Source organism: Mustelus asterias, chromosome 9, assembly GCF_964213995.1.
Source record: "Mustelus asterias chromosome 9, sMusAst1.hap1.1, whole genome shotgun sequence".
Classification (NCBI taxonomy): domain Eukaryota; kingdom Metazoa; phylum Chordata; class Chondrichthyes; order Carcharhiniformes; family Triakidae; genus Mustelus; species Mustelus asterias.
The window spans coordinates 101973488-102001150 of NC_135809.1; the positions used below are offsets into that span (position 1 = coordinate 101973488).

At 41.4% G+C, this 27663-nt stretch overlaps 1 protein-coding gene across 2 annotated transcripts; it reads right to left on the reverse strand.

Annotated features, from left to right (window-relative positions):
* Positions 1–3221: 3221 nt before the first annotated feature.
* Positions 3222–26274, reverse strand: wee1 (WEE1 G2 checkpoint kinase). 2 transcript variants are annotated; one of them, XM_078220704.1, is made up of 11 exons: positions 25430–26274; positions 22598–22821; positions 19802–19859; positions 12155–12327; positions 11602–11723; positions 11299–11445; positions 8039–8137; positions 7646–7731; positions 5481–5651; positions 5190–5335; positions 3222–4149 (listed from the first exon to the last, which is right to left on the reverse strand). In XM_078220704.1, exons 1-11 carry the CDS (start codon positions 25883–25885, stop codon positions 3996–3998), a joined length of 1836 nt encoding a protein of 611 aa, XP_078076830.1. In that variant the 5' UTR covers positions 25886–26274; the 3' UTR covers positions 3222–3995. The 2 variants fall into 2 exon arrangements, with proteins under 2 accessions (XP_078076830.1, XP_078076829.1); XM_078220703.1 differs by having other exon boundaries at positions 19802–19871; positions 25430–26262.
* Positions 26275–27663: the final 1389 nt, after the last annotated feature.

The window sequence follows — 27663 nt, forward strand, 5'->3', positions numbered from 1 at the left end:
CAATGACATATGTAGAAAAAGGCTGAGGTCTTGCATCAGGAATTCAGGGAGCTAGGCAATAAACAAAAAAGCAGGACCACTCAGGTTGTAATCTCTGGAATACTCCCAGTGCCATGTGTTAGTGAACACACAAATAGGAGAATAGTGCAGATGAATGCATGGCTTAAGGTTGGTGCAGGTGGGGGGGTGGGTTTAGACTCCTGGATCAGTGGGACTGTTTCTGCGGAAAGTGGGATCTGTACAAGCGGGACAGTCTATATCTGAACCAGAGCAGGACTAACATCCTTGTAGGAGGGCTTGCTTGTTCTGTTGGGAGTTTAAAATAATTTGGTGGGAGAGGAGACACAGACTGTTAGCAGAATAAGGACACTGCATAATACAGTAAAACAATCAAGTCAGAGGGAATACAACTGTATTAAGTTTCAAGGGAGTAAGGCAAGACTGGTTGGACTCTAATGCCGGGAATATTACAGGTAAAACAGATGAGTTAAGGGTGAGAATTGAAACGTGGAATTGTGGTATGATAGGTATCACAGAGACGTGGTTTTGGGAGGTGCAGGATTGGCAGCTCAACATTCCAAGATATAAGGGGGGTAAAAGAGGAGGAGGCATTAGTTAAGGGAGTCAGTCACTGCAGTAAGGAGAAATGATATCTTGAAGGGGGCATGGAATGAAACCTTGTGGACAGAGTTTAGGAATAAAGGGGCAACCACATTGCTAGGTGTTTATTATAGACCCCCAGATAGTCAGCAGGAAATTAAGGAGCAAATAAGTGCACAATTCGCAGAGGTATGTAAAATCAATAGGGTAATAATAATAGAATCCCTACAGTGCAAAAAGAGGTCATTCGGCCCATTGAACCTGCACCAACAACAATCCCACCCAGGATCTATCCCTGTAACCGCACGTATTTACTCTGCTAATCTCCCTGACACCAATGGGGCAATTGAGTATCATCCTAACCTGCACCTGAACTGTGGGAGGAAACCGCAGCACATTGAGGAAATTTACATAAACACTGGGAGAATGTGCAAACTCTAGTTACCCGAGGCCAGAATTGAACCCGGGTCCTTGACGCTGTGAGGCAGCACTGCTAACCACTATGCCACCATGCCGCTTTGATTGCAACTTTCCAACAAGGTGATTCCAACATTAATTGGGATAGACAGATTTATGGGCTGAGATGGAGTGGATTTCCTGAAATGCATGGAGAACTTTTTATCCTATGGTCCCCTATTACTTTTCAATTTATATAAACAACATTGATGACTATGTGGGGGGGGGGGGGGGGGGGGGGGGGGGTGTAGGATTACTAAGTTCATAGATGACAGAAGATTGGCTGAGTTGTTAACCATGAGGTTGACAACCATGAGGTTGACTTGTTTTGGGCTACAAGAAGATATAGATGTGATGGTCAAATGGGAAGATCAGTGGCAGATGGAATTTAAACTAAGTGATACACTTTGGTAGGTAGGAATAATTTAACAAGTTAGTATTCAATGAAGGCATGACACTGGGAAGATCTGAGGAACAACAGGACCTTGGCCTGTTTGTCCATAAATGCTTGAAGGCAGTAGGGCATATTAGTAGGGTGCCTTTACCAATAGGGGCATAGATTATAAAAGCAGGGAGGTCATGTTGGAGTTGTATACAACTTTGGTGAAGCTGCAGTAGAAGTATTGTGTACAATTCTGGTCGCCATAGAGGAAAGATGTGATTGCACTGGAGGGGATGCAGAGATTCACAAGGATGCTGTCTAGGATGGAACATTTAAGTTATGAAGAGAGGTTGGATAGGTTTGGGTTGTTTTTGTTGGAGCAGAGAAGACTGAGGGGCAACCTGGTCCAAGGTGTACAAGATTATGAGGGGCAAGGACCAGGAGCAGCTGTTCCGCTTAGTTGAAGGGTCAGTCATGAAGGGACACAAGTTCAAGGTGAGGGGCAGGGGGTTTAAGATGGTTATGAGGAAAAACTTTTTTACCCAGAGGGTGGTGACATCTGGAATGCATTGCCTGGGAGGGTGGTAGTGGTGGGTTATCTCATCTTTTAAAATGTATCTGGATGAGCAGTTGGCACATCATAGCATTTAAGGCTATGGGCTGTGTTAGTAAATGGGATTAGGTAGGTTGGGTGTTTCTCATGTGTCGGTGCAGACTCAATGGGCCAAATGACCTCTCTTGCACTCAAAAACTGATTTTCGACCACAGTAGATATTTCAAGGGTAATTAATTAGGTTCATTAGATATGACTCCCATGTACAAATTCACATTTGTGCTTTGATCAGCTTATTTGTTTAAATACTCATTCTATCCATATTAACAGATTCTACCAACTTCCCCACAACAGGCAACGGACTTCTCAATCATGGACTACCGTCCAAATGTGACACTGGTTTGCAGCAGAAGTTTTGTGACGCATATCCAGGTTTCATGCAACAAGGCTCTATATCAATACAAATCATGGGAAAAGATTTATGCAATTTTTCACTATTTATTGCTTCTAAAGATAACCTAGATCGTCCAACTACAATTACCTTCAGTTCAGTTCCTTCCTTCCATAAGTGAATCTGCAGGTTTTAATAGCTGTGATGGGAGATTAATTTAATATCTGAAATCAAAATCATAAGTACTTTGAATTATGACTTAATGTCAGGACAAAATGGATAGATCTTTATTTAATATCAGTTAAAAGTGTCATTATTCCCTTTTAAATAATTTTCCATGGGACATGGGTATCACTAACAAGACCAAGATTTGTTGCCCATCCAAACTTGCCCGAGGTGGTGATGAAGCAACTTCTTGAACTGCTGTCACCCATCTGGTGCTGGTGCTACGTTTTTGTACAATACAGTAGCTTGCTGGGCCATTTCCAAAGAGCAGTTAAGAGTCAATCACATTGTTGTGGGCCCAGAGAAACACGTGGACCAGACCAGACCAGGCATGGACAGATTTCCTTCCCTACCTATTCAGGTGGGTTTTCACAACAATCAGTTTCATGGTCACCATTACTAAAACTGACTTTGTATTCTATATTTATTGATGGAATTTAAATTATTTCATTATTGTTATTCATTATTTCATTAAATTCTACCAGCTGGAATGCCATACCCCAAAACATTAACCTTGGTCTTTGGATTACCAGTCAAATAATATCACCACTACGCCATCGTCACCCCAATCCAAGTGATTTCCAGTGGCTGGGAACAGATTTTCCACGTATTTTCAGGAACCAAAATCCATGCAGGTAATTTTATTTAAAAAGTAATCATTTTCGGACCAAAATTCACATTTACAAATGTACACCAGTTTATTTTGACAAGACAATAAAATGACAAACCACTGCAATTTACATTTAAAATATAGAAAATACAAACTGCAAAAAACAAAAGGTGCAATGTATCCCTACAATGCACTAGCTTAATAAAAAACACTGCTCAAAAAACAAGCAGTAAACAGTGATCAACTGTTATTTCATTTAATTCACATAATTAAAAGTATTCTCCAGAAAAGCCTATTTCTAGTACAGCAATGATTGTTTATAATGCTAAATGAATTTTACAGCAAGTGTACAACTCTGACTAATATAGCAGCAGTTTTTCCACGACAAGTTCATCCATGGTGTCTGTCATGGAACTCCCAATGTCTACAAAGTGCTCCCAGTACAATGTATTACATGGTTCAGGTACATCCTCTAGATGTACACAATGAGAGTTATAAACCCAAAACCAGGCAGATTTACAGAATTCACGGTGCATGAGCCACTCAATACAATGTCCCTATTTCTTTAAATTGATCTCTGTCCTCTTTATTCAAAAGGCACACTAAAATCAAAAAATAAAAATTAAGACACATAGGCAGCAGAAATGCAACAACCTAATCAAGTTTTAGACAAGAATATCCTCAATGGGTCCTACAGCTGTGTGGTAACTAAACTGGCAACTCAAAACAAAATCTCCAGTTTAGAAGAAACAAAATCAGCTCATTCACCTTGGAGGTTTCAATATATTGTAAGGCTAACAGAACGGTTGATTTTTTTCCCAATGATCCTTGTACTTCTGTTACTTTGCATGGTAGACCTTGTTGTCATTCGGTCTGTGAATAATACTCTCTCTTCTGCTGCTGCTTTTGCCATCTGTGCCTTCTTCAGTTCTCTGAAAAAATAAAAACAATCATTTCGTACAGCATTTCAACTCCAGCAGCTTTATATATAGTGTTCAGTGACTACAAATTGGTAGATCAATGTGTTCAGACAAGGACAGATACAAAACAATTCTGACTGTTGTTGGAAGTAAAAATAATTTTTAATGCACAGACAATTATTCTATCAAAGAACAAAAGAAAAAGAACAAAGAAAATTACAGCACAGGAACAGGCCCTTTGGCCCTCCAAGCCTGCACCGACCATGCTGCCCGACTTAACTAAAACTCCCTACCCTTCCGGGGACCATATCCCTCTATTCCCATCTCATTCATGTACTTGTCAAGACGCCCCTTAAAAGTCTCCACCGTATCTGCTTCCACTACCTCCCCCGGCAACGAGTTCCAGGCACCCAATATCCTTCAATACAATGCAAATTAATATTTTTGCAGCTTTAGGTTTTGCAAGTTATTAAAAATGTATTTATTTGTGCCCAAATCTCAGTTGTATTTCTATATTTCATTATCCAATATAAAGCATCAGATCAAGTATAACCAGTGAATAGCTGTGCCAGAGGTTAGAAGACAATCTACAGAGGTTGAGGGAGGAGGTGAAACTAAGGGGAAGAGAGAAAGAATTTAAAATAGAGAGCAAGACAAAACAGACATAGAAAAAAGAAAACAAGCCAAGAATAGCAAAGTTTGGTTGAGATAAAAAGAAATTGTTACGGGTAGTTTGGCAAAAATATGGGCTTAATCATGATGTAGTTTGGGCAGGAAGAACTATACAAAAATGAGAAGCTCGAGATAAGCAAACCAAACGAAAACAAAATCCGGACAAAAAGAAACAGACAAACAGAAACAAAATTGTAAAACTTTGATATTTCTTTTCCATTCAGGCCTAATATTATCTATAAATATGGATTACAGTTTGATAGAACATCAGTGCATAGTTTAAATCGTCATTTCCTAGTCAACAATATATTAAGTTTCTGCAGATGGGGTTCAAATGTCATGAAGTACAGTTGGATATCTATTGCGGAAGAAAAGCTTACTTCTGCAAAAATGCGTTTTTGAATTTTTCTGCATTCAGTTCTAACCGAAGTTGATCTGCGCTCTTCCTTGCAGTTGGAAGCAGGACCGAATGTCTGATTAAAGTACTTGCAGAGGGTCGTTTCTCTGGATCTGGATGGAGCATTAACTTAAAAAAAAATTGGAGTCAGCATCCATTTCTCACAAGAGTGCAAATTAAACAAGCCTCAATTGAAAATTCATTTTCTCTGCAGAAAGCTATGAGACATGAAAATCAAAATCTAAAACAATTGTTAGTCGTAGATCTTTCTTACTTTCAACAAATCCATCAATTCCTGAGAATGTGTTTGCGGAATTGTAGGAAGGTTTCCTTGGCGAATTTCATGCCATTTTTCCCCATTGGTTGGCAATGGCTCTGCACCAGCAGCAGATATAACAGTGAGTGCAAGGGCAAAAATATCTGCTTTTAGCAAATGTCTGTAATCCTGAAATAGAAACACAAAATTAAAAAAATTCATTGCACAGAACAAAATTCAATTGGGGATCAGCATAGGGTAAAAAGAATAGATGTGTGCAGTTAGAAACTATACACTAAAATATTGATTAACTTCATTTAAATGTATCATGCTGATAAAACTCAAAAAGGTAAAACAGCAGACTAAAAGTACCCAACTGATCCAAATCTCAATTAATCAGTGCCTAAACTTTCTGAATCATTGGAAACTGAAACCCATGTATTTAAATTCCCATTTGTAATCAATATATTCAGCAGCATTTCCACACAAGACACCAGTTCTGAATCAGAAAAGCAGAGGTGCTGAAGAAATACAGTTCTCTGGCCAACTAACGAACACTGCGAAATAAGAGTATGTTATAGCCTATTTTGTAAGAAATTTGCTCACACTGCTCTGCCTTCAAAAAAAAAGGGGAGAAACAATTACATTTTTTACTTTGAAGACCGCCATTTACTAGTTGTGTTGCGAATATGTCATGTAAAATATTTTGTAGCTCTCATTTGCTCAACGTGGTGTTGGATCATTTGCTTACTACAGGAAGCAATCAAACTTAGAAAATCACTTTATACAGGAGGGAAAAAATTTGAATACCAAATCAGCATCATTGGTTAACTTGCGCAACATATGTACATGGTAGATTCATACGACAAGACTCAGCGTAATTTGGATAGGCCGAGAGTGTGGGCAAATGCATGCAGATGAAGTATAATGTGGATAAATGTGAGGGTATAATAGGAAGACAGATTATTACTTGAATGGGTGTAAATTGAGAGAGGTGGATACTCAGTGAGACCCTCGTGTATCCGTCACTGAAAGTAAGCATGCAGGTACAGCAGGCAGTAAAGGAGGCAAATGGTATGTTGGACTTCATAGCAAAAAGGATTTGAGTATAGAAACAGGGATGTTTTGCTGCAATTATATAGGGCATTGGTGAGGCTACACCTGGAGTATTGTGCGCAGTTTTGGTGTCCTTGCTATAGAGGGAGTACAGCGAAGGTTTACCCGGCTGACTCCTGGGATGGCAGCTGTCGTATGAGGAGAGACTAAGTCAGTTAGGATTATATTCACTGGAGTTTAGAAAGTGAGAAGGGATCCCATAGAAACCTATAAAACTTTAACAGAGTTAGACAGGGTAGATTCAGAAAGAATGTTCCCAATGGTGGGGGAGACCATAAACTAGGGTCATATTTTGAGGATCAAGGGTAAACCTTTTAGAACTGTGGAGGAGAAATTTCTTCACTGACAGGGTGGTGAATGTGTGGAATTCACTACCACAGAATGTAGTGGATGCCAAAATGTTGTCTGATTTCAAGAAGAAATTAGATATAGCTCTAAGGGTTAAAGGGATCAGGATCTTGAATTCAATGATCAGCCATGATCAAAATGAGTGATGGAGCAGGCTCGAAACTGCTTCTAGTTTCTATATAAGACTCAATCTCACTTACAAATATTGATATTTACATATGTGGTAACAAATGTGAGCTGCAACAGGGTACATCAAAAATATGTTGTAGGTGTAATTAACTGAGTCTATATTCTCCACACCTCTCCACAGCAGAATTCAATTGAGAAACCCAGAGATAGTAAAGCAGTTGATGACAATGATTAGTTACATTTTTACTTTGTAGAAATCAAAACAGTTTTGACTGTTTACTCAACATTTCATGCAACTTCATTTGGACTAGTGAAAGGTTAGCTTCTTCATAATTAAGCTTGGCAAAGAGAGCGAGTAGGGTAACAATTGCTCAGAGATCTCAAATCTACATAGTCCATGTATCAAATTATTTCACCAAACTCTCCTCAAAAACTGCTGATACAAACAGTGGAAAGTCACATTTGTAATTGCATAGTGAATTAAAAGCAGATATGTATATTTGGGGAGATGCAAGGGATGTTATAATCTTTCCCTTTCCATATCAAATACATGCATTCTATAACTCCATTGCAACAATTATAAACACTACCTCTTGTAGTACTTCATTGGCTAAAAAACGACTATCTCCCTCCTCGACATGAGGATTGGATACACGAGTAACATGTCCAAGGTCACCTGATAAAAAAATAAATTGGAAATTACAAATCAAATGTAACTCTGTGATTCTCCTGTTTTGCCGCAAGTCCTGGAAATCTTTCCTTTTCAAGTAATCAAATTCCCTTAAAAGCACTACTGAAACTGTTTCCACCAACCCTTCAGGCAATACATTATAGATTATAATTTGCCATGTTAAAAACAATTAATCATCATCTACTGCTGGTTATTTTGCTAATCATTGTAAATTTTTGCCCTGTAGTTGCTGCGTTCTCTTACTTCAAAATTCCCAACTTACCAAAACAAATTCTGAAGAAACATATCATACCTATTTTGTATACAATATTTGTTGACAATATGCAGTCATCATCATCCAACTCATCTGCCGCCAAATTAGTAACAAATTTTTTGGATATAAATATGTTGCCTGAAAAGAAGAAGCATAATTAACATACAGGCCATTAAAAACAGACATTTCAGAAGCTGAACAATCCAACCAGACAATTGCCAATAAAGAGGAACCAAATGTTTCTTTTGAAAAGGACAACATGAAAGTGCAGTAATAAATACCAGAAATTAAGAAAATATGGCTAAATCAGATTAGAGTGGTACTCCCAGGGGTAATGACTGAAACGTACCATAGGAGAAAACAGAAATCAGAATAATCATTCTCATCTAGCAGACAGCTTGGGTCACTGTCTGTGTGGAGTTTGCACATTCTCCTAGTGTCTGCGTGGGTTTCCTCCGGGTGCTCCGGTTTCCTCCCACAGTCCAAAGGTGTGTGGGTTAGGTTGATTGGCCATGCTAAAATTGCCCCTTAGTGTCCTGGGATGCGTGGATTAGCGGGTAAAATATGTAGGGATATGGGGGTAGGGCCTGGGTGGGATTGTGGTTGGTGCAGACTCGATGGGCCGAATGGCCTCTTTCTGTACTGTAGGGTTTCTATGATTTCTATGACATCATTTAATAAAAGTTCAATTTCATCCATTTGATAAAATTCAGTACAAATGAGAGACACTTTCCATGGTTAAATAGCCAGCAAACATTCATACATGACCTCACATAAGGATGGACATTTGATTGGAAAACACCCAGTGCCTAGGAATTGTACTTAAGCAAAAGCTGACACTTTGCGAGGGAAGAACATGAGTGCTAAAATATTTTAAAAATTAAAATAAATGTTTTACAAAGTCTGGAATCAACCCCTACAATTCAGGGCTTATATGTATGCTGCGTAACTCAGCTGCACATAGCTTTAGAAATAGAAGCACAGAGTACAAAAATCAAGAGAGATGATGAATCTAGATAAAAGACTCAAACTGGAGCAGTGTCAAACTCGAGGCACTTCCTGAAGTCTGGTGCCCAAAGGATTTAAACAGGGGATGCAAAAACATGAAACATAACGAACAAGAGTAAGCCATTTGGCTCTTCAAGATTGCTCTGCTATTCATCATGATTATGGATCATCCAACTCAATAATCTGTTCCCGCTTTCCCCTCATATCCCTTTGATCTCTTTAGCCCCAAGAGCTACATATCCAATTCCTTCTTGAAAACATCCAATATTTTGGCCTCAACTGCTGTCTGTGGTAGAGAATCCCACAAACTCGCCACTTTCAGTCCCAAATGGTACGGTATGGAAATGTTTCAGGGATGAGCAATTTCAATGTCATGGAGAGACTGGAATAGCTTAGGCTGTTTCTCTCAAAGATGATCGAGAGCAGATTTGATAGTTTTCAAAATCATGAAGAGTCTAGATGAAGTAAATGAAGAGCAACTGTTTCAATTGGAAGGAGGATTGAGAACCAGAGGAGAGGTATCAAGTGTTGGCAGAAGGACCAACCATGGCATGAACATTTTTTTAAAAACCCACTTTATTAAGATGTGGAATGTATTGAAAGAATGGTGACAGCAGATTCAATTGTGCTTTTCAAAAGGGAATTTGCAAAAGGGAACAAAAAAAAGGGCTACAGGGGAAGGGCAAGGGAGTGAGAGTAGCTAAACAGCTCCTGTAGAGAGCAAGCCCAGATAACAGGCCAAACGGCTGCCTTCCGTGCTTTATCCATTGTGATTATAGTACATGATAGAACTGATCAATCGTTTAGCTTCAAGATTTGATTTTATTTCATGTTAGCTCAATGCATAGACTTCATGCCATGCAGCAGAACTTACGCCTTTTGAATGTATGCAATGGAACTGAAAAACAGGAGATTCATGGAAATATTACAAGATACTGGGAATCTTAAGATGGATATTTAAAGATATGCGAGTAGCTGTGCTGTTTTAGCTAATTAGACGGCAACAATACCTTTGCACACAACAGAAGACTCTGAGCCTTTGCGCTATCAATCTGCGTCAAAACTTTCTGGACTCTGATGAGGGTGTGAACTCCACAGCAGGCAAAGAAGAACTCCACAAGTGTACATTTTGCAGTGACTTGATTTGGCAATAATGATGGATTTCCACACACAACTTCCACTGATCATATTTACGCACTTTGAACCAATGTTTTAAGACAATATGACCAGTTTTGTTTTTTTATAGTCTGCAAGGGGTTTACTTTCAACCCAAGCACATCCACTAGACACACTTAACATAGCTTTTAGAAGATTCCACAAGATAATGGGGCAAATGACACCCAGACCAGCTGTTGATTGTCTCACTCTCGTTATTGACCCTCGCAAGGACCAAAGTAGCAAGGCATCTCCCTTCCCCTCCCAAGGAAAGTTGCAAGTGATGGTTGAAGACACAGGGCCAGGCATTCACTTATAATGTTTGCTCTGGAGCTGATCACGGCACCCTTTCTATGTGCATTGTGTATTTGTCTTCTCTGATCCATCAGTTCCTCTCTTCTCCACATTCTCAAGGCAAGTCAAAATTGTTCGACATCCATCCCATCTTAATTGAGATTTTTGATCTCCAAAGGACAGGGAGGAAAAGTGGAGTTTAAGTATATACAAATAATATTTTAAGGCAGAGCAAGCTCGATGGGCTGTATGGCCTACTCCAGCAGAGCAGGCTCGATGGGCTGTATGGCCTACTCCAGCTCCTATTTCTTATGATCTTATGAAATATCATAAATGTAATTTTTAAATGAGCAAGATGTTGAGGTTTTTGCAGTGATTTAGAAATTATAATTTGGTTCTGAAATTTTCCAAAAAATCACGAGTATATATAATACATAACATCTTTAATATAATGAAAGATCTCAAGGTTGCTTCACAACCATATCAGATGATATTAGGACAAGGAACAAAAGAAGTGCTTTGAAGGAGGGAAGGAGAAGTTCCATTAACTTAAAGCCTAGACAATTACAGCATGGTCGTCCAATGATGCAGCAGTGAAAATCAGGGATGAAGGCCATTGAGTGATTTGAAAAGTTAAATGCAAACGCTGGACCTGGAGTTAATCAGTGTGGTGGTAAGTGTTAGAATGCATGTAACAGGTTCAATAAGCTCAGGTTTATGGATCTCACACCACCCCCCAAAAAGCAACTGAAAAATTCTGCAAATTATACTTAGTAATTTTCCTCCTTTATTCAAAGGTAAGCAAGTTAAATGCGGACACTAAAAATATCAAGGGTACTTACTTGGTTTTATATCCATATGTACTAGGGACATGCTGTGAATATATTTTAGCCCTCGAGCAACCTGTAATAGAAGGTCTCGTAGCTCTGGTTCATTAAAGTATTTTTGCTTCTTGTAATTTTCTGTGATTGCATCAGACAGGCTTCCACCTTTCAAAACAAAAAGTACATAAAATATTGTTTGGAATGTCCCAAATTCATAGATCAGTTGTAGGTTAGCTTCTCGAAGTTTTCTTGCGTATAAACAAGCACATTTTGTTCAGCATTTATTAAGTTAACATGATGTTTCAATTTTTAAAAACCTACCATTACAGTACTCATTTTGTATGAGCATGTGGTCATCTTCAGCCCAGGCTGAATAATAGCGAACTACATGTGTGTGCTGTCCTAGCACTGCATGTGCGTAGACTTCCCTTAGAGCATTCTGTCTGTGAAAAAAAGAATTAATGCAATCAAAACAGCAAATCCTGGAAATGCACAACATTGCAGTCAGCATCAGTAAAGGGGAAAAATGAATAAATATGGTGTTCCAGATATTTATTTTTTATCCAGCAACATAAACAAATATTCTGGAAAGTTAGAAAAAGGAGATACATTTATGGGACAGTAGTTTTATTCACTGCAGTATCAATTCCTCCAAAATAACTGCAGAAATCCAATACTAATAAACGTTAAATGTTAAAATGATCAAAACTGAGAAAACGTTTAGCAGCACTCAAGAGAAAAGGAAAAATTAACCAGATGGTGGATCCTCCTTTTTTCTTGTTTTGAAAAGCTATCAGAACAAATCTAAGTAAGTTTAATATTTTTGATATGTAGGTACAAGAGTTCCAAAATCAAATTTTTACAAATTACTTACTCATCAACAGAACCTGCTAATGGTTTCTTTGAGCGCTTTATTGCATAAATACAGCCATCAAGCCTCTTCACGCACTTAAAAACTGAACCAAACTCTCCGGATCCAATCTTCTCCAACTCATGAAACTCTGTTGTGTATCGTGACTTCATATTACTTTCCGTGATTGGAATTCTCTAAATTAAAAAGTATGGAATAAAAGACAAGCATTAATTAAATTCAAAATTACGGTATTACTCTGATAGCAATTAGTGATAGACTAAACACAACTGGAATACTGTTAGTATGTAAATGAAGTCAAGTGAAAATTGTTGCAGTGTCTCTATGGAATTGATCTAAAGTGGCGGCAGTATCAATACAAATCCAATCTTGACCTAAACTTCTGATCTACATCATTCTTTTCCAACACCAAGTTAAATTAATTCACAATTATGTGATTATGACAATTTCAGCACTAAGATTTAGGAATTTTGTCATTTATCTAAAATCATATGGAAAATACAACAATAAAGTACAAGGCAAAAGCTGTTTGCGTGCTTTGAGAATCACTTTATGACTAGATTTCACAATATGCAGCATCAAACACAGCACTGGAGCTCAGCTCAAACAGTTATCTCAAACAAACATATAGGCTCATAACTTCCTGGTCCCCTGCATCACATTTGGGAGGTATCCAATGATGTGCTGGGGAATCCTCTTGCAAGTTCTCATGTCAGAGATTACTTGGCAACTGTCCAGAAGCGGACAGCACGGTGGCACAGTGGTTAGCATTAGTGCCTCACAGCACCAGGGGCCCAGGTTCAATTCTGGCCTCGGGTCACTGTCTGTGTGGAGTTTGGTAAGAAGTCTCACAATACCAGGTTAAAGTCCAACAGGTTTATTTGGTAGCATGAGCTTTCGGAACGCTGCCCCCTTCACCAGGTGAGTCGAGTCCCTCAGTAGGAATAGGAAGATTAGGCAGATGAATGCGTGGCTCGAGAGCTGGTGCAGGAGCCACTCTGGAGGGTTTTAAACTAGTTTGGCAGACATGTGGGACCCAAAGCAGTAGGGACACAGGAGAGAAGGTTGAGGACGGCACAGAAGTTAAAGAGAGCACATTAAGTAGTAAAGGCAGTGTCAGTAATCCTAGTACCAGACAGATCAAGCAAAAGCAAGACAGAGAGCAAGGGAAGTCCAGATTAAACTGCATTTATTTCAATGCAAGAGGCCTGACGGACAAGGCAGATGAACTCAGGGCATGGATGAGCACGTGGGACTGGGATATTACAACAATTACTGAAACATGGCTAAGGGAGGGACAGGGTTGGCAGCTCAATGTTCCAGGGTACAGATGCTACAGGAAAGATAGAACAGGAGGTAAGAGAGGAAAGGGAGTTGCACTTTTGATCAGGGAAAACATCACGGCTGTACTGAGAGGGGATATATCTGAGGGTTCGGCCACTGAGTCTATATGGGTAGAACTGAGAAATAAGAAGGGGGAAAATCACTTTGATAGGGTTGTACTATAGGCCCCCAAATAGTTGGTGGGAAATTGAGGAGCAAATATGTAAGGAGATTACAGATAGCTCCAAGAAAAATAGGGTGGTAATAGTAGGAGATTTTAACTTTCCCAACATTGACTGGGATAGCCATAGTATTAGACGGTTGGATGGAGAGAAATTTGTTGAGTGTATTCAGGAGGAATTTCTCATTCAGTATGTGGATGACCCGACTAGAGAGGAGGCAAAACTCGACCGCCTCTTGGGAAATAAGGAAGGGCAGGTGACAAAAGTGTTAGTGAGGTGGGACCAGTGACCATAATTCTATTAGTTATATGATAGCTATGGAGAATGATAGGTCTGGCCCAAAAGTTAAAATTCTAAATTGGGGCACGGCCAATTTTGATGGTAACAGGCAGGAACTTTCAAAAGTTAATTGGGGGAATCTGTAGGAAGGCAAAGGGACGTCTGGTAAGTGGAAGGCTTTCAAAAGTGTTAACCAGGGTCCAGGGTAAGCACATTCCTCTTAGAGTGAAGGGCAAGGCTGGCAGAATTTGGGAACCCTGGGTGACTCGGGATATTGAGGCCCTGGTCAAGAAGGAGGCTCATGACATGCATAAGCAGCTGGGATGAAGTGAATGCCTTGAAGAGTATAGGGCATGTAGGAGTAGAGTTAAGAGAGAAATCAGGAGAGCAAAAAGGGGACACGAGATTGTATTGGCAAATAAGGCAAAGGAGAATCCAAGGAGCTTCTACAAATACATAAAGGCCAAAAGAGTAACTAGGGAGAGAGCTGGGCCTCTTAAGGATCAACGCCGTCATCTATGTGCAGATCCACAAGAGATGGGCGAGATCCTAAATGAATATTTCTCATCAGTATTTACTGTTGAGAAAAGCATGGATATTAGGGAACTTGGGGAAATAAATAGTTATGTCTTGAGGAGTGTACATATTACAGAGGAGGTGGTGCTGGAAGTCTTAAAACACATCAAGGTAGATACATCAGGACCTGATGAAGTGTATCCCAGGATGTTGGGGAGGCCAAGGAGGAGATAGCGGGGTCCTCCGGCAGGCATATTTGAATCATCGATAGTCACAGGTGAGGTGCTTGAAGATTGGGGGGCGGCAAATGTTATGCCTTTGTTTAAAAAGGGCTGCAGGGAAAAGCCTGGGAACTACAGGCTGGTGAGCCTCACATCTATAGTGGGTAAATTGTTACAAGGTATTTTGAGAGGCAGAATCTACAGGCATAGAGAGACACAAGGACTGATTAGGGACAGTCAGCATGGATTTGTGAATGGAAAATCATGTCTCACAAATTTGGTAGAGTTTTTTGAAGGGGTAACCAAGAAGGTAGATGAGGGCAGTGCAGTTGATGTTGTCTACATGGACTTTAGCAAGGCCTTTGACAAGGTACCACATGATAAGCTGTTGCCTAAGCTTAAATCTCACAGGATCCAGGGTGAGGTAGCTAAATGGATACAAAATTGGCTTGATGAAAGAAGCCAGAGGGTGGTTGTAGAGGGTTGTTTTTCAAACTGGAGACGTGTGACCAGCAGTGTGCCTCAGGGATCAGTGGTGGGTCCACTGTTATTTGTCATTTATATTAATGATTTGGATGAGAATTTAGGAGGCATGGTTAGTAAGTTTGCACCAAGATGACACCAAGATTGGTAGCGTAGTGGACAGTGAAGGTTATCTCGGATTGCAACGGGTTCTTGATCAATTGAGCCAGGGGGCTGACAAATGGCAAACGGAGTTTAATTTAGATAAATGCAAGGTGATGCATTTTGGTAGATTGAACCAGGGCAGAACTTACTCAGTTGATGGTAGGGTGTTGGGGAGAGTTACAGAACAAAGAGATCTTGGGGTACAGGTTCATAGCTCCTTGAAAGTGGAGTCACAGGTGGACAGTGGTGAAGAAGGCATTCAGCATGCTTGGTTTCATTGATCAGAACATTGAATACAGGAGTTGGGACGTCTTGTTGAAGTTGTACAAGGCATTGGTAAGGCCACACTTGGAATACTGTGTACAGTTCTGGTCACCCTATTATAGAAAGGATATTAAAGTAGAAAGAGTGCAGAAAAGATTTACTAGGATGCTACCGGGACTTGATGGTTTGAGTTATAAGGAGAGCCTGGATAGACTGGGGCTTTTTTCTCTGGAGCGCAGGAGGCTGGGGGGTGATCTTATAGAGGTCTATAAAATAATGATGGGCATAGATCAGCTAGACAGTCAACATCTTTTCCCAAAGCTAGGGGAGTCAAAAACTAGAGGGCATAGGTTTAAAGTGAGAGGGGAGAGATACAAAAGGGTCCAGAGGGGCAATTCTTTCACACAGAGGGTGGAGAGTGTCTGGAACAAGCTGCCAGAGGTAGTACTAGAGACGGGTACAATTTTGTCTTTTAAAAATCGTTTAGACAGTTACATGGGTAAGATTGGTATAGAGGGATATGGCCAAATGCGGGCAATTGGGGGGGAACTAGTTTAGGGGTTTAAAAGAAAAAGGGGCGACATGGACAAGTTGGGCCAAAGGGCCTGTTTCCAAGCTCTAAACCTCTATGACCTGATTAAGGGGCAGCGCTCCGAAAGCTCGTTAGCTTTAGGATAGTGATGGAAAAGGATGAGTGGTTACCCACGGGTAAGGTGTTGGATTGGGGGAAGGCTAACTTCAGTGGGATTAGGCAGAAATTGGCAGCTGTTGATTGGGAGAGGCTGTTTGAGGGTAAATCCACATCTGGCATGTGGGAGTCTTTTAAGGAACAGTTGTTAGGGCTGCAGGATAGGCATGTGCCTGTAAAGAAGGATAGGAAGGGTAGGATTCGAGAACCGTAGATAACCAGGGAAATTGGGGGATTGGTCAAAAAGAAAAGAGTGGCGTACGTTAGGTCCAGGCAACTAAAAACGGAGTGAGCTCTGGAGGAATACAAAGAAAGTAGGAAAGAACTCAAACGGGGAATTAGAAGGGCAAAAAGGGGTCACGAAATGTCCTTGGCAGACAGGATTAAGGAGAATCCCAAGGCATTTTATTCATACGTTAGGAACAAAAGGGTTGTCAGGGAAAAAATCGGACCTCTCAGGGACAAAAGTGGGGAATTATGCTTAGAGCCCAAAGAAGTAGGGGAGATCCTAAATGAATACTTTGCGTTGGTATTCACAAAGGAGAGGGATGTGTTGACTGGGAGTGTCTCGGAGGGGAGTGTTGACCCGTTAGAGAAAATCTCCATTACAAGGGAGGAAGTGTTAGGTTTTTTAGGGAATATAAAGACTGCCAAATCCCCAGGGCCTGATGGAATCTATCCCAGGCTGCTCAGGGAGACGAGATATGACATCGCTGGGCCTCTGACGCAAATCTTTGTCTCGTCACTGGACACAGGTGAGGTCCCAGAGGATAGCTAATGTGGTCCCGTTATTTAAGAAGGGTAGGAAGGATAACCCGGGAAATTATAGGCCGGTGAGCTTGACATCCGTGGTCGGGAAGTTGTTGGAGAGGATTCTTAGAGATAGGATGTATGCGCATTTAGAAAGGAATAAACTCATTAACGATAGTCAGCATGGTTTTGTGAGAGGGAGGTCATGCCTCACTAACTTGGTGGAGTTTTTTGAAGAAGTGACCAGAATGGTTGACGAGGGAAGGGCCGTGGATGTCGTCTATATGGACTTTACTAAAGCGTTTGACAAAGTCCCTCATGGTAGGCTGGTGCAAAAGTTGGATCTCATGGGATAAAGGGGGAGGTGGCTAGATGGGTGGAGAACTGGCTTGGTCACAGAAGACAGAGGGTGGTAGTGGAAGGGTCTTTTTCCGGCTGGAGGCCTGTGACTAGTGGCGTTCCGCAGGGCTCTGTATTGGGACCTCTGCTGTTTGTGATTTATATAAACAATCTGGAAGAAGGTGTAACTGGGATGATCAGCAAGTTTGCGAACGTCACAAAAATAGCTGGACTTGCAGATAGTGAGAAACATTGTCAGAGGCTACAGAAGGATATAGATAGGCTGGAAATTTGGGCAAAGAAATGGCAGATGGAGTTCAATCCAGATAAATGCGAAGTGATGCATTTTGGTAGAACTAACGTAGGGGGGAGCTATACGATAAATGGCAGAACCATAAAGGGTGTAGATACGCAGAGGGACCTGGGTGTGCAAGTCCACAGATCCTTGAAGGTGACGTTACAGGTGGAGAAGGTAATGAATAAGGCATATGGCATGCTTGCCTTCATAGGACGGGGCATAGAGTATAAAAGTTGGGGTCTCATGTTGCAGTTGTATAGAACGTTGGTTTGGCCGCATTTGGAATACTGCGCCCAGTTCTGGTCGCCACACTACCAGAAGGACGTGGAGGCTTTAGAGAGAGTGCAGAGGAGGTTTACCAGGATGTTGCCTGGTATGGAAGGGCTTAGTTATGAGGAGAGATTGGGTAAACTGGGGTTATTCTCACTGGAAAGACGGAGGATGAGGGGTGACCTAATAGGGGTGTATAAAATTATGAAAGGCATAGATAGGGTGAACGGTGGGAAGCTTTTTCTCAGGTTGGTGGTGACGTTCACGAGGGGTCATAGGTTCAAGGTGGGGGGGGGGGTTTAACACGGATATCAGAAGGATGTATTTTACAGAGGGTGGTGGGGGCCTGGAATGCGCCACCGGGCAAGGTGGTGGAGGCAGACACACTGGAAACGTTTAAGACTTATCTAGATAGCCACATGAACGGAGTGGGAATGGAGGGATACAAAAGAATGGTCTAGTTGGGACCAGGGAGCGGCGTGGGCTTCGAGGGCCGAAGGGCCTGTTCCTGTGCTGTATTGTTCTTTGTTCTCGTGCTACCACCAAATAAACCTGTTGGACTTTTACCTGGTGTTGAGAGACTTCTTACTGTCCCCACCCCAGTCCAACGCTGACATCTCCACAGCATGTGTGGAGTTCGCACATTCTCCCCGTGTCTGCCTGGGTTTCCTCTGGGTGCTCCGGTTTCCACCCACAATCCAAAAATGTGCAAGTTAGGTTGATTGGCCATGCTAAATTAACCCTAGTGTCAGGGGATTAGCAGTGTAAATATGTGGGGTTACGGGATTAGGATCCTGGGTGGGATTGCGGTCAGTGCAGACTCGATGTGCCAAATGGCCTCTTCTGCACTGTAGGGATTCTATGATGATAGGCGCTAACGTCCCCTGGACAATTGCACTAGGCATGGAACCATCCGACAAAGCATCTTAAGTTGCTAATTTCAGGTGGTTCTGCTGCTAACTCCAGAGTAACTACATGAAACCTGGATCCGCATGGGACACACCATACACTCAACGAACACCAAACCATCCCAACCAAGCACCCCACCCCCATACATCTCTTCCGGTCTGATCCCCCCCTCCCAATTGCAAGACAGGGTCTCCCCTGGCAGTTCGGCCCCAAAACTGAGTTTCCCCCACCATTTCAAGCCCAATCCAAGGATGTAACAGTCAGTCTTCCAACACTGTTTAATTCTCACTCCCCAAAATTTAAGTCATTTGAAAAGCACACAAGCCTATATTAACGGTTTACATTTAAAATGGACAGTAAGTACTCACCAAACCTTTCATATTATAAATTCTATTGACTCTCACCATACATGGCAGGGGAATTTCACAGTAACTTCACTGCAGTGAAGCCTTACGTAAGCCTTACTTGTGACTAATAAATAAACTTTAACTTTAGTAAAGTTTGACTCTACACTCTACCCAAATAGGTTTGCCACGTTTTATTAAAATGAGTGCCCCTTTAAATATCAGCCTAAGCCTGTCTACAGCTTGTGTTGCCATTCACAGTATATACTTTCCCCAAAAAGATTTTGTGTGCAGTTCTCTAAATTATCTCACCCCTCCATTACAGTTTGCAAGCAGCTGACTAATCAGGTCTGCAATTTGCTTCAAGTCCTTGATTTTGAAATAAGAGGTCACTTGTCCAATTCAGATTACCAGCGAAGCAATATTCCTTTTATTATGAGTAATCATAATAAAATATATCCCACAGGCTGGCACATTGAATGCATTCTCTCCTGATCATGTAATGGCAGTGTGTTTTTTAAATACAAAAACTGCCCAGCAGCTAAACCATCACTACCACACACTGACTGAACTTTAAAACAATATTTGAGTTGCTGAATTTACACAGAAATGGTACATCTAACACACATTTTGTTGTTACCTTTGCTGGTCGAAGGCTTTCATCATCAAGTTCCCCATCACTTCCGTCCATCATCTCTCTGCATGGAAACCTAAAACAATTAGGTTTTAACCCAGAAGCATCCAGAAATTTATAAACATGATTATCATGGACAATATAAAGGAGGTGGTTTATGGGCAGAATAAACTTTGTTCTATTATGCGTGTAGCATGCACAATCCGTTGTCACAATTGAAGTCTCTCTTGGTATTGTTCTAAAAATGCAAGAATTTCACTTCCCCTCTGTTTGTGGGAGCTTGCTCTACAGAAATTGATTGTCACATTTTGTCTATTACAACAGCAGACTACGTTTCAATAGCATTTCCCTGGCAGTAAAATGCTTTAAGACATCCCTTGGTCATGGAAATCACCCCAGAAAGACAAGTCTTGTTCTTTTGATTACCAGAGTTACAAAAACATTAACTCAGATCAGGTTATCACGTTCTATCCACATCAAGACAGATTCCATTTACACAACTCCATTCATCCCCAATCGTAAACGATAAATTAACCATCGCCATGTCTTTCGACATTTTGTCAGCATGCTCTTGATTAGCAAACACTGATACCAAAGTACTCAAGTATTAAGAACATAAGAAATAGGAGCAGGAGTAGGCCATCTGGCCCTTCGAGCCTGCCCCGCCATTCAACAAGATCATGGCTGATCTGAAGCGAATCAGTTCCACTTACCCGCCTGCTCCCCATAACCCCTAATTCCCTTATCGATCAGAAAACTATCTACCCGTGATTTAAACATATTCAACGAGGAAGCCTCCACCACTTCAATGGGCAGAGAATTCCAGAGATTCACTACCCTCTGAGAGAAGAAGTTCCCCCTCAACTCTATTCTGAACCGGCCCCCCCTTATTTTGAGGCTGTGCCCTCTAGTTCTGGTTTCCCTTCTAAGTGGAAAGAATCTCTCCACCTCTACCCTATCCAGCCCCTTCATTATCTTATATGTCTCTATAAGATCACCCCTCATCCTTCTAAACTCCAACGAGTACAGACCCAATCTGTTTAATCTCTCCTCATAAGCTACACCCCTCATCTCCGGTATCAACCTGGTGAACCTTCTCTGCACTCCCTCCAAGGCCAATATATCCTTTCGCAAATAAGGGGACCAAAACTGCACACAGTACTCCAGTTGCGGCCTCACCAGTGCCTTGTACGGTTGCAGCAAGACCTCCCTGCTTTTATATTCTATCCCCCTCGCGATAAAGGCCAACATTCCATTCGCCTTCTTGATCACCTGCTGCACCTGCAGACTGAGTTTTTGCGATTCGTGCACAAGGACCCCCAGGTCCCTCTGCACAGTCGCACGATGTAATTTTTCTCCATTTAAATAATATTCCAATTTACTATTATTTCTTCCAAAGTGGATAACCTCACATTTGCTAACGTTATATTCCATCTGCCAGATCCTCGCCCACTCGCTCAGCAGTATTCTGACCTACCTTGCACTTTCTATTGACTGCAATAACATAGATAAGCTAGAATTGATAGACAAGTAGCAAATGGAATTTAATGGAGAAGTGATCACTTGGAACTTCAGGAAATAGTCACAGATTATGTGCATGGTGAGACCAAGGTGAAGCTGGCCAAAATTGGCCTCCAAATAATGTCAGCTGTTATTTTTGCTTGCCTGTGTTATTTCAATTACTTGCATTTAGCAGAAGGGAAAGGCAATATAGACAACAGTTTGGTTCAAGAGACCATATGCACAAACGAGGCGCTGGAGAGTTGAAGGTGACAGGTCATATTGAGACTCGTTAACAAGGCATGTGGGATTTTGGGTGTCAGAGATACTGAGTATAAAAGCAGACGTCATGCTGAACCTCTATAAAGTTCTAGTTATGGTCTAACCACAGAACAGCATCCAGTTCTGGTCACTATACTTTTAAGACAGTGCAGGAAATTTACTAGAATGGTCCAGGGTGAGGGATCTTAAGTTACAAGGTCACCATAGAGAATGTTATTTATCAAATTTACATTGCCCCAAAACATTCCTCATCAGCCAAAGTGGATTTGCCATCTTCTCCAGTCTGTCACCATGTCAAACACTAAGTCTTCTAACAGGCCTGACCTCCCCAGTTCTCCAGACTCAGCATTAATCCTCTGCTCCATGACTAGTCTGACTGGAAACTTCTAATCCCATTTTAATATGAAAACTATAACACACATTAGATTAGAGCAAGGCTATGCACCAAATTCAGGAAAAACTTGGGGCTGCTAATTGCAAAAATAGAGGTCATTAAGGGAGTTCAGAATGTAGGGATGGGCACAGTAGATGATAAAAATAAACTACACTGTTTCCACTCGGAAAAAGGTCAGTAACCCACAGACAGATTTAAGATAATTGGCAAAAGCCCTAGAGAGGAGAGAATTTAGCAAGTAATAATTGAAGTGGGAAATAATTGGAATCAAGTGCAGTAGTTTTTTTTTTAAATGCAGTTGAACAACATCACAAAAGAACTCAACTAACAGTACTTCAGCAAATATAAAACACCACTTGATGTCATTGCCAAAGCAGAACAATCATTGGTGAATTGGTCCTGTCAACTTGTCTTAGATTTTTGCATCCAATATACATCTAAAACAGCTGTTAACGGTTCATTAAGAGGTAGCATTAGGCAATATTGTTTAACTTCACTATGAACAGTGAGCCATGGCAGGTAAAATTAGTTTCCAAATCTTGAATATTTCGGTTGAGCAAAATCTGGAAGTTGGAAATTTATCACATTTGTATTACATTATAACTGGAAAATAGCTCAATATGTACCCATCCCAATATGTCCGTTTCCTCCTTCGGCACTGTGCAGACGAAGAATGGATGTACATGGAGTCTGGAGTGAAAGGGTTAATGTTGACATGTGGGGGTTTATTCCTGTTGTAATCACATGGCATTCTTTCTGACTGTTCAACATTCCTGAAGAGAGCTCCTCCCCGGCATCTCACTGAGCTGGAACTCAGACAACTCCTAACTCTTGCCTTGGACAACAAACTCTGAAAAAACAAACATCAATTACATTATCATCCTCACTTTAACTCATCAGCAACTAACTAAAACAGTCAAAATGTTAGAGAATTATGAAATTAAGCTTTTTGCTTGGCTCAGTGATAGCATTCAGTTAAATTGAATGTTATGGGCTTAAGATGTTTAACAAGAAGCCTGTGTAGATGGCCCCACATCACTTATTGGAAAAACTGGATATATTTTAGTCTTCTGTGCAGTACTGCATATCAATACAACCAAGAGATTATCTGCTGTAATAACTGGCTATTTGTGCTTTTCTGAATGCTAGCCGTTCAAAAGCACTGGCTGTGGGATATCTCTGGGATGATGTAAACCCATAAATGTTTTAAACTAAAAAAAATCTATTCCAGTTGTTAATGGAATGTGTACACTTTCATGAAAAGTAACGTGCAGTAAACACCACATTCCAAACAAATTAATTACCAACAGTATGTACAAACATTAACACGTCACGTACAAAAGTTCCACAAGTGACTGTCTCAATGAGTCAAACAAAAATGTAAAAAGAATCCCACCCTTCCTATAAAAACTAAATACAAGATTACCGATGCCCATGAACTGTTGAGACACGCTAAAGACACCACAGAGCTAAAAAAACCCACAATAAATAGTCAAAACAATACAAAAGATTTGCTCTCCCGTAATTCACATACTGGCTGCCAGGCAGCGTTCTCCCGGAACCGCCAAATTAAACTTTCACTTGTATGTAAATCCACGTGGTATACAGGGCGACAAGTCTGTACACGTGCATCGTCTGATTGAGGAGTGTGCGCAATGTGTCAGACTTGGGAGAAAAGAGCAAAATTGGTTTCAGTGGTGGAATATGTAAAACCACCAAAAACATTATGCCTTGTGGTTTCTACGGTGGCGGGGTTAGAGACAGCACGATTTCAAACAAAATACAATTGCAAAGGCAAGGCGATCTAGAATTACCCAGTCCCAAATATCAATTTCAGAATCGAACTTAAATTTCCTAGTTTTTAAGCTACTTCAGAAGATGGAATGTCACAATAGATCAGAACTAGATTCGACCAGAGAACTGACAAAAACAGCAGGAATCAGGCTCAGGATATTCGGTAAAACGTTTGTCAATCACGGATTTTAAACTGAGAAAACATACTAAGATCCCACATATTCCAATATTATTTGTCCTCTCCAATAGCTTGGCTGCAAGATTCTTATTTATAAGCTATATGATCCTCATTGAGGCTGCCAGAGCATTACAGGAAGCTTCTGTAATTTGAGGGGCTGGTGGCAGGCACACCACAAATTAAAGATACAAAAACGCATGTATTGATTAGTTAGACAACAAAACAGAAAATGCTACAAAATCTCAGCAGATCTGACAGCATTTGTGAATAAAGCTAACGTTTCGAGTCTGGATGACCCTTCGTCAGAGCATTTGTTTCAGATTCCAGCATCCGGAGTAATAATAAGCTTTTGTTAATTGGTCATGTTTGATTTGAGGCAGTAAGTGAATTAAAACATGATCATTGCCTAAAACAAACAAAAGTTAATGCATCCAGATTTAAGTTATGTGATCACTATCGCCATCATAGGGGTCTGGTCACTCAAATGCTAAACATATTAAAAATCAATTCCTGAAAAACCACACAAATCATTTTCATCCAATGAAGTTCCCCCAGTATTTCCCCATATGTCTAAAATATACATGATATAAATCAAACTGGAAGCCAACTTAAAAGGTGCTGAAACCAAGTGTTTTCCCATTTCTATTTCACATTGCTTCTAAAAGTAAAGCTCAAATTCCCTCAAGTTTCTCAACCTCTTAGAACAGATGAACAAAAGTTTGGTCAAACAACTCCTTACAAGGCCTTAAATGTCAAATTTTATTTGACAATGCTCCTGTAAAATCAAATTTTAAAAATGTATCTACCCTGTGATCCAAATCTGGAAAGTAGGCCTTCAGAATGTGTAAATATACATGCAAATAAGGCTGCCTGTTGATGACCCAATAGCAATGGAAACCATATCTTATACGGTTTTCAGATACAAAGCCAAACAACTTGTTTTTGTTTACACTGACGTTCTCTTATCGAATTAGCTCGAGGTTAATGGGAAAAATGGTTCAAACTTCACATATATAGTTGCTGATGCTGCCTGCAGGCAACAAAAACAGCTTCGCTGCTACGATGGTCTATTACTGAGCAACAACGACGCCTACATCCCATGAATGAATTAAAAACGATACATTGGAATGCAGCTGAGAGAAAAAATTAGTAAAGAAACCCAAAACTTTGGCCTGATGCCACTAGGGATCCATCACCTTCCCCATTTAGATAAAGTAAATTCCGCCAAAAATGTATACACGAATATCGAACTTTCTTCAGCAAATAAAGGAGTACATGCTGTATCCTGTATACATCCGTTAAATGATTGGGAGGAGGACATTTTAAAATACTGTTCCTGGGCTCAAGGAATAGACCCGACCCCACCCCCCTTCTCATCTATTCACGCATTAACTTCAAAACACGGACGGTCCCATTTTACATCAGTATTTGGATAAGAGGGCCATTCTGGCAGCTCATTCCCGGGCCACATGAGGTGTGTTCTTACCTTGGGGGTGTGCGGCGTATCGAAGAGTCGCAATTTCCTGAGTGTTTTATGAGGTGGTGTATCAGGGCAGTCCGGGATGGGGGAGCTGCTCTCCTCCTGCTCTGCAGCCTCTCGGATCGGGGAGCTGCACTCTTCCCTCTCCCGGATTGGGGAGCTGGACGATTCCTCCAGGTCCCGGCGCTCCCGGTAATCCTGCCGGCCTTTCAGAGGGGACGGGCTGCTCACGAAGCCGTCCTCCCAGCTCAGATTCCCCAACTCCAGCTCCTCGTCGTCCTGACTCAGCTCGGCACCGCCGCCGTCCTTGCGCTCGGGGTCCGGCGACTCCTGGAAGGCCGAGTCCTCGGTGCTGTTGCCGCCGTCCTCCTCCTCCTCGGCGAAGGTAAGTTTCTGCACGGGGAAGGCCGAGACCGGAGCGGGGCTGGTGTCGGCCTTCAGGCACACTCGGCGGAAACTCATGGCCGGAGGAAAATGTAACGTCGGGACTAAGGTAACCCAGAAAACCGGGGGGTGGGGCAGCCCGGTCCGGTCCCCTCACAGTCCCCTCTCCGCCCGGACTCGCTCCCCTCTTGTCCTTCTACACCCCCTCCCTCACTCGCTCCGGCCGGACTCCCTCCCGTCACTCGCTCCGCCCGGACTCGGTTCCCTCAGTCGCTCCGCTGTCCGTTGCTCCGCTCGGGCCGCTCCTCCCTCCCCTCAGCTGCCTCACTCCCTCCCCTCAGCTCCTCCTGGTCTCAGTCCCCCCTCGCTCTATCCGCTCGGACTCACTGGGCCCCAGGACTCGCTGCCCTCAGTCCGTTGCGCCGCTCCTCGCGCCCACTCCACAACACGGCCACTTTCCCGCGACCGTTAGTCACGTGCCTATTCCGCACCAATAGTGAGCGCGCTGCTCGTTTTCAAAAACACCATCTTCACCCATGGGTCCCCGGCTGCGCACGCATTCTAACCGCTCGCGTCATTTTCGCGCCAAACACTGGCTGACCTCATTCAATTTTTGTCTACCCCTCCCCCCCCCACTGATTTATTACCACAGGCTTGTTCCAAATTCTGTAATATAACCTAGACAGTTTTTTGTACATTAGTAATCAATGCAGTTTTTAATCAAATCAGAATAGTTCATATTGCATTTTGTTTCAAGACATTTTATTTTAAAACAAACATTGAATGGGAGCACTTAATCAGATTACATATAAACCTAATCAACAGTCATTTGACAAGGCTTGCTATATATTGTTCCAAAGTTAATCTAATGTTAGTTTGCCTGTGATTTTATTTTCTCATTTTTGTTCTGACTCCATAAACACGCTTGTCAGTTGAAGTTTTGCAATTGTCTATTTGCAAACAATGAACTCCGTGATGATGAATTGTGTTTGTGACTGGATAATCTTTCACCAAACATTAAATCAAAACAAATGTTAACATTGTACAACTGAACCCTGGTGCATAATCCTCTGATGACATCTCAACGTAAAGTACTTTCTTTACATAGTGGCTATAGTATAGAAGCAAATCTGTTGTTCTTTGCCACTAGCTGAAAGTATAGAAGCCTCCTCCCACTTTAAGTATCTCTTCACATTCTACCCTTATCACTATCTTCTGTTAACCTCCAGAAATTGAAGGTTAATCTTTACAGAAGATTCTGCTGCGAGCGTCCCAGAAATGAACCATAGTAGGGCCACAAAGAATATAGTTTTTTTTCCTTTGAACATTTCTTAGCTATAAAAATATTGGGGACGAAGAAAAAGGCTATTTCATTGAATCGAAAACCAAATCAATCACTAAACAATTAGGCAACATGGTCTTCGTTCCTTTTGCAATCTTTGTAGGAAGGCAGTCCATATGGAAGATGGGTGGGGTCAGAAGTGAAGTCAGGTGATGAATACATTCAACCAGAGTTGGCAATGCTTCCTTAAATATTCCATGTGGCAGAAAATTCAACATTTTCAGTACTCCCTGTTTAAAGGAATTTCCTTTTTTTTCAATCTTTTAGTGGCTACTTGATTTCCTGTTATTTTAGCCCACAAGTGGAAACAGTTCATCTATGTCCATCCTATCAAACCTCTTCATTATTTTACTGACCTCGAACAGATCTCCTCTTAGTCTTCACATTTCCAGAGAATAGATCCATGCCCTGCTCACAATTTTGCTAGAACATTATTAACTGAACTGCAGTAGGATAAGATAATTTTGTGATATCTCAATTCTAGTAACCTCCAATGCTCACTTATCCTCAGTGA

What these genes read in the sequence shown, in the direction of transcription:
- wee1 (XM_078220703.1), bottom strand. Translation starts at nt 25,885, where the DNA reads ATGAGTTTCCGCCGAGTGTGCCTGAAGGCCGACACCAGCCCCGCTCCG. An exon ending in TTAGCAGGTTCTGTTGATGA is followed by an intron (nt 11,724 to 12,154) that starts GTAAGTAATTTG and finishes TTTTTTTCACAG; the next exon opens with ACAGAATGCTCTAAGGGAAG. An exon ending in ACAAAATGAGTACTGTAATG is followed by an intron (nt 11,446 to 11,601) that starts GTAGGTTTTTAA and finishes TTGTTTTGAAAG; the next exon opens with GTGGAAGCCTGTCTGATGCA.